The 10,000-nt window shown below is 38.7% G+C and overlaps 1 protein-coding gene across 8 annotated transcripts in view; it reads right to left on the bottom strand.

Annotated features, from left to right (window-relative positions):
- Positions 1 to 4,162, bottom strand: part of LOC119589948 (serine/arginine-rich splicing factor 2-like) — a 15,648-nt gene extending 11,486 nt beyond the window's left edge. For 6 of the 8 annotated variants that reach the window (XM_037938625.1, XM_037938630.1, XM_037938628.1 and 3 more), the window contains exon 1: positions 3,860 to 4,161. In XM_037938625.1, coding sequence (XP_037794553.1) covers positions 3,860 to 4,041 — 182 coding nt within the window. In that variant the 5' untranslated portion in view covers positions 4,042 to 4,161. Of the gene's footprint in view, positions 1 to 3,859 lie in introns of all 8 variants that reach the window. The other 2 variants (XM_037938632.1, XM_037938626.1) reach the window with 2 other exon arrangements.
- Between the last annotated feature and the right edge of the window lie 5,838 nt (positions 4,163 to 10,000).

Below are 10,000 nucleotides of genomic sequence, written 5' to 3'. Positions count from 1 at the left end.
AGAGAGAAGATCGACCCTTCATTTTCTAAGTCCCTTCCATGTTTACCTCACAAGAATCAGTAATTGCACCCTCCCAGACACTAAATTCCAAAATCTAATTTTTTTATATTTTTCCTCCACCCAACGATCTTGGGGGGTGCATGGGGAACCGGGGGGGATAATGGATGGCAATAGATGTCAATAGTAACCTCCAGAAATCGAAGAAAGTGATTTATGAAATGTTAAAAAGTATTTTTCAAAAACACGATCCAAACACTGTCCAATGAATGAAGTAAACAAGCAAAAAAAAACAAATTAGCTATTGAAACTCTACAGACGTCCCCACCATCTTTGAAAGTCTACAGACCCCCTCACCAATTTTCGAAAAACTCTACAGGAATAAAACCTGTCATTTGTTAAAAATCTAAGGGGTTTTACATAATCAACATCCCTCGTGGTAATCATACAATACGTCTTAACCAATAAACCAACCTAACCTTAACCCTGTGGGATTTATACACTATGATCTATATATTCCCTAGCCAGGGGGCTACACCCCCTGGACCCCCATGGTATTGTATATGTCTAGCCAGGGGGCTATGCGCCCTGGGCCCCCTGTAGTAATATATACATCTAGAAGATGGCAGTGTCCATTTCCCTCTATCTCAGTGCGTCGCTCTCAGTAACTTTAACCCAAGAATCAAAACAAATGTAACATGTAACCCATTGCTGCGATCTACCAAGTAGTCCTTGTATCTCTACATGTTTGTGAGAACAAATATTTTGTAATTATCAGTGCCCATTTTCTCCAATTCATGTATGTAATGTGTTCAGAAAATTTTCCGTGCATGTCAACCAGGAGTACAGTAAAATAAGTGTATGGAGTGGTTACCTTGACAAAAACTAAGACAAGTTCCAAAATCGGATTTTTTATATCTTTCCTCCACCCAACGATCTTGGGGGATGCGTGGGGAATCGGGGGTTGAAGGGGGGGGGGGGATAATAGATAGCACTGGGTGTCAACAGGAAGCTGCGAATGAGAAGGATTGAAACGTTAAAAAGTCGATTTTTCCAAAACCCGAGCCAAACATTGTCCGATGAACAATGTAAACAAGCACAAAAAACGGTAAAAATCGGCAATTGAAACTCTACGGACGCCCCTCGCCATCTTTGAAACTCTACGGACCGACGCGCCAAATTTCAAAAAAAAAAAAAAAAAAAACTCTACGGGGATAAAAACCCTTCGCTCGGTAAAAACCTATGGAGTTTCACATAACCCACATCCCCTGTGGTAATCGTACAATGCGTCCTAACCAATAAACCAACCTAACCTTAACCCTGTGGGATTTATACACTACGATATATATATATTCCCTGGCCAGGGGGCTCTGCCCCCTGGACCCCCTGTGGTAATATATATGCCTAGCCAGGGGGCTATGCCCCCTGGACCCCCAGGGTAAAACCACATACCTTTCCATCATGATACACCGAACGTTCCTTCGGTTCCGTCTATGGTCACAATTGCTTGGTTTATAATTCCTTTTTTCGCCATTTGGGGCACTTGATGGGTTCAAATGTCAGGCTGTGATAGGGACTAATGTCTATTTGTCCTGTATATCCACAATATGGCTTTCAAAATTACCTGGAATCGACGCAGCACTGGAAATAAAACATTACTCACCGGCGTTTCTCGACGTAATGTCATTGCCGGGCTGTCAAATCTCCTGGTGGCAAACGCGCAGGCGCACAATGATATTGTATAAAATAGTGTGTATAATTACCAAAACACGTAAAAGATGTATCATAAAAGTAAAAGATTCCATTAAATATATGAAATTGGAGAAACGGCCACTGGTATTTACAAAATAATCGTTCTTACAAGCGCGTAGCAATACAAGGACTACTTGCTATATCGCATTAATGAGTTACGCGTCACATTTGTTTTGGTCCTCGCAAGGTAAACATGGATGGGGACTTAGCCCCAGAGCGGTGATCTGCAGGGCCTATTTTTGTCATTTCCTGGCTAATATAAGGCCGCTGCAGATTTACCTATATTGCTTCCTACTCTATTTTTTATGCTCTACAAGATGGCAATGTCCATTTTTCTCTATCTCATTGCATCACTCTCGGTAACTTTAACCATAAGGGATATAGGACAGACAAGAGTGAAGATCGCCCCTTCGTCCTTTCCATGTTTACTTCGCAAGAATCAAAACAAATGTGACATGGAACTCATTACTGCTATCTACCAAGTAGTCCTTGTGAAAACGAACATTTTGTAATTATCAGCATCCGTTTTCTCAAATTCATGCATGTACTTTTATTATACTTCATTTACGTGTTTTGGTAATTATTTACGCTTATTCGCAAGCGTGTTTTGCCATCGGGAGATTTGACAGCCAGCAACGCCATTACGTCCAGAAACGCCGGTGAAAAATATTTCATTTCCAGTGCTGCGTCGATTCGGGTCATTTTTAAAGACACATACAGGACAAATAGACATCAGTCTATCACACTGATATCTGAACCCATCCAGTGCCACAAATGTTGAAAATAGTGATTAGAAACCAAGCAATTGTAACCAAAGACAGAAGCGAAGAAACATTCAGTGTTTTGCGATATAAAGGTATGTGGTCTTATCCTCAGGGTCCAGGGGGCATAGCCCCCTGGCTAGGTGAATATATTACCACGGGGGTCCAGGGAATATAAATATAGATCGTAGTGTATAAATGCAACAGGGTCAAGGTTAGGTTGGTTTATTGGTTAGGATGCAATGTACGATTACCACAGGGGATGTGGATTAGGTGAAATCCTGTAGATTTTTACTAAATGACGGGTTTGAAAGATGGAAGCAATGTCCGTAGAGTTTCATTATTCGTTTTTAAGCGTTTTTTGTGCTTGTTTTACACATTTCTGTTCACTTTTCTTCTTATTTCGGTCTGTTTTACCTCGCAATTTCCCTGATATACTTCATGCCCTTCCCTGCTATCCGCACTTATCAAATGACGTCAAGATTGTCGGCTGCAGAATGCAACTGAAATGATCGTCAGATTTCTCATCACACGAAAACAAATCTGATGATATAAATATTGTCAGGGAAGACCCGGTTGTAATTTTCAGGAAATTAACCCTTGGCTCCATTGCTATTCAGCAAAAGCCACCATTGCAACAGGTTAAAAGCCCTCTTGTCATTACCCCCAATGTGCACAGGCTTTTTCAGATGGCCGTGTGGTCCACCAATCGAGTACATCTGTATGGGCCACATCTGTAAGGATGCCACCCGCGGCATCAGCACTACGCCACCATGGCTGCATAAGCATTCCATACACGTTTGTACTGTAATCTTGATGGTCATTGATGGAAAATTTCCCCAATTTCAAGCCTAACCTTTACCACTTGTATTCATTCCCTAGACTGGAGGGCTGTGTGAGGGTGTTGAAATGCAGCGAATATTTTCGTTATTTTACCGTTAATATGAGGACATTGCTGCTGTACCTGTGTTGTTAATTACTCAATTTTTTGTTTAATAATATGAGTGTTCATTTCCCTCAATCTTTGTGCGTCCCTCTCGGTCACATTAACCATTTACCTAAGTTTCAACTATTTGGTCAACACATCGGAAGAAACGCATAAGGCGCGAAGCCGTTAGCCAATACGCCAAACGAGCGTCGCGAGGCCCCGGCGCCAGCACCTCCGGCGGAGCGCCAGCCGCGGCCGAGCCGGGACCGCATGGCGCCTCCGCCGCGCTCGCTTTCCAAAAATATTCCGGCTGAGCATCGGCCGCCCGCGCCCACCGGCCCGGCTGGCCCTCTCCACTCAAACCACGGCAATCGGAAGTAATATTGATGCAGATGACAAAAATATACCGAAAAGCGCTTACCTAACGAAGGCGAAGCCTCTGCTCTCGCGAGAAAACCTGTCTCGCGGGATGTACACGTCTCCGATCTCGCCATATTTCTCGAAGGAACGCCGCAGGTCTTCTGGCGTCGTTCTGTACGTGAGATTATCCACCTTGAGCGACGTCATCCCCTTGATATCGGGGGGGCCCCGACCATAGCTCATGTCTGCAATCTTGAATGTTTCGGCGACGATCTAAAGAGAAATATAGTAGCGTGTCCACCAGCACTAGGCGCGCGCTTCCTCTCGCTTGCTCGAGCTTCCTCCACAAGGATCTATAAGGCCGCGAACCTATAAACATCGCGTCATGTACCGCGAAACAACCGAGCATCGACCCGCGCTAGAAACGATTCAACCCTATAAAGTACACCCCACAACACTATGTTATTGTTTTCTTTCGGAGGAATCTGAGCATTTCACCTATACTGCGAAAACGATTAGAAATGCCCGCAGATTCACTCCCTTATAGGTAGTCGCAAGGCAGCCTTCGGCGCGAGGTTTTGGCGGGAAGCCTCGTGGCGGGGGGGGGGGGGGGCTATCGAGCGGCGGCGCCTCGCGGGGCACGCCGCTCGCCGTGGCCGCCGTGCTGCACGCCGCTCGCCGTGGCCGCCGTGCTGCACGCCGCTCGCCGTGGCCGCCGTGCTGCACGCCGCTCGCCGTGGCCGCCGTGCTGCACGCCGCTCGAACATGCCACACGCGACATAGAGGCGTATGCAAGTGTTGCATCTGTATATACTGTTTATACAGAGGCATACTTATGTATATATTTATACACATGCATATTTACATGTTTGTATATATACACATACATTTATATATATTTACATATGAATGATAAAACACTCTACCTTGTGGATGCTATGGTAAAAAAAAAAAAAAAAAAACACTTATTGAAAATGAGACAGCAGTTTCGAAATCCTGGTTTTCATCTTCAAACCTGAAGACGAAATCCAATCAAATGTCTCACTTTCAATAAATCTAGTTATGCGCTGTGGGTTTTCTACCGTATTTTCATATGTGTGTGTGCGATATATGCAAATACAAATATCCACATTATATTGTTTAAATCACTTTACCATGCAGTATGGAAAGTATCATGTAATGTCTGCTTAAATTTATGATGGCAAACATCAAGCCACTGCTTATTCTTTTCAGCTATAATACTTGTTTCATTTTAGAAAATAAATATTTGTTATTGCTTAGTTCTGCATCTTTAGAGTGATATGATTATTTTGCCTATGGAAAATATTTCCATTATCACTCTTTTTGGGGGCCAGCAAGATCAAGCTGAATTCTTCACCAAATATCTAGCCTATCTCTTAAACAAATAAAAAAAAAACACATGCTCTCAGCTGCCTTCGAGATTATGAGGGCCATGTATGGACCATCGTAAAAATGAAAAAAAAAATAGACATGTATACCATCTGGCATTATGAAAGTATTACAGGGATATCTGATATGGACATACCATATAAAATCTATAATAGACTGTATCGGAGACAGCAGGTTACACGAACCAGGCTACGGATAGGACATCAGTACATTATACATCGTAGTTTTGGAGGCAAAGTCAGTTTCATATCACCACTGCAAAATGTTCAAAGGCGCCAAAGTCGCATAATCTTACTGTGTTGATCGAAAACTGCCTATCGATCAAATAGCACTGTCCAGAGACCAGCACTATGAATTGTATCAGTTTTATTGTAGACACTGGTCTTGTTTTTTTGTTTTTTTTACAGACGAGATGAGATGTGAATAATGTACCCACAATGCACACCCCTTCAGGCATGCAGAACTAATGTTCTGCAGCCCTCCATATAAATAGAAACACAGCCTGTTTGAATAAATGCTATATTCCCCTGTTTTTTGCAGGGCATGTACACTGGTCTGTAAATAAATTTTGTTAAATAAAATAAATCATCCCCTCCCCTCTCTCTTTCTTCTTCTTTTTCTCTCTCTCTTTTCCTCTCTCTCTCTCCTCTTCTCTTTCTTCTCCTCTCTCTCGTCTCATCCTCTCTCATCTCTCTCGTCTCTCTCTCAATCCCACCCCTCTCTCTCTCTCTCTCTCCTCTCTCTCTCTCTCTTCTCTCTCTCCTCTCTCTCTCTCTTCGTCTCGGTCCTTCGTCTTCTCTCTCTCCTGTGTGTGTATGATAGAATCACGGCTGATGTCAAGTAGCATAAATTCAACTGTAATGTTAGGTTTTTTTTTAATGCGTGATAGAAGCTTTTATTGTAAACCAGCGTAATGCGTATAGTCTAGTCAGGTAGTTGGGGTGTAGGTGAGTCTGAGGGCGGAACCACGGGATGCATTGTATGCGTATATATATTCCGTAATTTCAGGGAGGCGAAGATGAATTTGGGAAGTTGGTGGTGATTGGTTGAATGTAACATATCCAAGTAACGCCAACGGAAGTTAATTAACAATCACCCAAAACTTTGAATGAATAAACTTGTCGAATAATTATCGTCACTCAGTATGTCAACCTACCAGCCATCATCATCAGCCTACTAAATTCATCTTCGCCTTGATAAGAAAGAAAAAAAAAGGGGTCATTCCCAACAAGCACTTTATTAAACTAGGGATTACTAAACCTTTTCCGGGCACAGGTTTAGAACCGAAAAAGAGATATATGAAAAAAGTTGGACGAATTTATCCAAACGAAACATATACATCACAAGTGTGATTTAGGTTGTCAGTTATATTCCAAAAGAAAAGATTCTACAATTTTATTGAACTCATGTGCAATAACACCGGAAAAAACTGTGATTGAATATAATTTTCTGTTAAATAACTCCGGCATATTAAAAAATCTAAACCCAAAAGTGGATGACTGTAAGCTATTGATTTAGAAAGATTCTAGTCGATATATATATATTATATATATATATTATATATTATAATTAATATATATCTATATATATATATGTGTGTGTGTGTGTGTGTATGTGTGTGTGTGTTGTGGTGTGTGTGTGTGTGTGTATGTGTGTGTGTGTGTGTAAATGGGTGTGAGTGTTGGTGTGTGTTGTTGTGTGTGTGTGTGTGGTGTGTGTGGTGTGGTGTGTGTGTGTGCTCAAACATGAGGCATACCGTTTTTGGGAATGTGATATATATATATCTATAGTATATATATATATATATATCTATATATATATATGTTTAATATAAAATATATATATAATAATATGTATTATATAATTATATTTATATATAATATAATATAATATATAATATATATGTGTGTGTGTGTGTGTGTGTGTGTGTGTGTGTATGTCGTGTGGTGTGTGTGTGTGTGTGAATGTGTGTGTGTGGTGTGTATTGTGTGGTGGCGTGGTGTGTGTGTGGTGTGTGTGTGTGTTTGTGTTGTGGTGTGTGTGTGTGTGTGTTGTGTGTGTGTGTTGGGTGTATGTATATATATATATTATATTTTATATAAAATATTTATATATATTTTGTATGTATGTTAAGCATATATATGTATAATATGTATATGTAATATATATATATATTATTATATAATGTGTGTGTGTGGGTGTGTGGTGTGGGGTGTGTGTGTGTGTGTGTTTTGTGTGTGTGTTGTGTGTGGTGTTGTGTGTTGTTTTGTGTGTGGTTGTGTGTGTGTGTGTGTACATATTATAATATATCTATATATATATATATTTATTTTATATATACTATATATTTTATAAAATTATATTATATATATATTTTCATACTATAATAGTATATTATATGTATTTTATATATATATATAATATATATATTATGTGTGTGGTGGTGTGTGTGTGTGGTGGTGTGTGGGGTTGGTTTGTGTTGTTTTGTTGGGTGTGTGGTTGTGTGTGTTTGTGTGTTGTTGTGTGTGTGTGTGTGTGTGTGTTGTGTGTTGTCGTGTGAGTGGGGTGTGTGTGGTGTGTGTTAGGTCTATTATATCATTCTTTTCGAGTGTGATATTTTCGATATTCTGTGTTACGTTTTTACGGTTACTTGCCATTTCAAAGTCCCGAACAAACACAGACTGAAATTTCTCATTAAGGATTTCACACATTTCCTCTTTAATATAAACGATGTTATTGTCTTTGATGGCGCCAATTTGATCTCTGTTTTTAGTTATACTATTTATGTAGTTAAAGAAGAGCTTTGGTTGGTTTTAACCTTTATTGATTATATGTTTTTCAAAGTCTAAATTTTTTCCCCCCCTCTTGGTTTAGATATACCCATTACTTACTACTTTATACCTTCCATGCGCTGCCTGAGTTCTTTGTCTTCTGAACCTTTTCCAAAGGAGTTAAAATTAAAAATAGTACATATCAAGGTTCTCAAGGTTATGCTTTGTAAATATTAGGTCAAGCATAGACGGTCTACCTATCCCTCTTATCCTAACATTCTGGAAGAGACAAAATTCATTTATGACTTCTAGCAATTTTGCATTCCACGAATCTGCTACTTGGGATCGAAACTTTTCTAGGGAATTTTGCTTTAAAATCCCTGTTACAAGAATTCTTTTGCATTAGTTTCCAAAAATTTGTGGCGCTTCTTCCTGGCACTTTAAACGTCCCTTGTGAAAACTTTTTTGGTAATTTTCTTTGTGACCCACCGTGTAATGAGTGGCATGTACATTGTGGAATTGTTATATTTACCCCTTTTGTTTCTGCCTCAACAGCCTTTAGTCCTACCCTGGGATCTTGTTGAATCTCTATCTCCTTTATAATGATTCCTTTCCTAGTTTATACTGCCCCCCCCCCCTCCATTTTCATTTGCCCGATCTCTTTTCTAAAAATTGCAGTCTCTGAGTTCTAATTTTACATTTGTCTACGGAGGATCCAGTTTGGATTATGATTTTAGATGCTATTGCATCTGGTTTATTACTTCAGTAATTGCATCTAATTCTAGTAACTTGGAACATAAACATATCTATATAAAATATTTCAACATAATCTATCGGTATTTCTTTTGGCTGCAAGGTTAATGATTTTTTTGTCTCACATTTTTTTTCTTTTGTAAATATATGCATATATGTGTATGTGTATGTTACACACCCCACACACACCACCACACACACACACACACACCACACACACACACCCAAAAAAACACACACACAATATATATATATTATATATATATATATATAGATAATATTATATTATTATATATATATATGGAGTGTGTGTGTGTGTGTGTGTGCCGTGTGCCTATACCTGAAATATATTATATATATCTATATATATATATATATATATATAAAATATAATTATATATAACATATATTAAATTATATATATATATAAAATTATATATATATAAATATATAATATATTCATGTTAGCCACGCACAAAACACACCCCCACACACTCACATATATATTATATTATATATATATATATATATTTTATATAATATATATATTATATATATATATAATATTATATAATATAAAAATATATATATATTTTTTTTTTAGTAGTTCCCTGTTAGCCGCCGTGGTCCCCAGCATGATATTTAAATTTTAAATTTTTCATGTTGTGAAAGATCTTTGGATTTAGTACTGTAGGTTCCCAGTTCCTTTTCTACGGAAGTGCCGTTTACCTTTTTAAGTATTCATTCTTCTCTATTTTTATCCAGGCTTTGGGACCAGCACTGACTTGGGCTGGCTTGCCACCCAATGCTAGGTATGCAATAGGTTTAAGTTCCTGCCCAAGGAACAAAAAGCGCTGGCCGGTGACTCGAACTCTCGAACTCAGATTTGCATCTGACAGTCTGGAGTCCGAAATTTCTCTAACCACTCGGCCACCGCGGCCTTTCACATGATATATATTTTTTTATACATATATATATATATAAAAATATTATAAAATATAAAATATATCTATATAATTTATATTTTTTTTTTTTTTTTTTTTTTTTTTTTTTTTGGGGGTGGGGGGATAGGAGCTAGTTCTCTTCGACCGTCCTCACTCCGTTCTTTTTTTGGTCCTGGTGGGCGTGGTCTCAGCGCGGCGTGAACCCAACCGTGTATTTAATTTATTATATTAGTATTCATTAGTTATATTATATATATTTTTATCTTTTCATTTATATATATATTATATATCTATATATATATATTATATATATTTTATGATCAA

This window comes from Penaeus monodon, chromosome 26, assembly GCF_015228065.2.
Source record: "Penaeus monodon isolate SGIC_2016 chromosome 26, NSTDA_Pmon_1, whole genome shotgun sequence".
In the NCBI taxonomy this organism is placed as follows: Eukaryota; Metazoa; Arthropoda; class Malacostraca; order Decapoda; family Penaeidae; genus Penaeus; species Penaeus monodon.
Note: the sequence above shows the minus strand (reverse complement) of the source record. Positions and strands in the feature narration are given on the sequence as shown.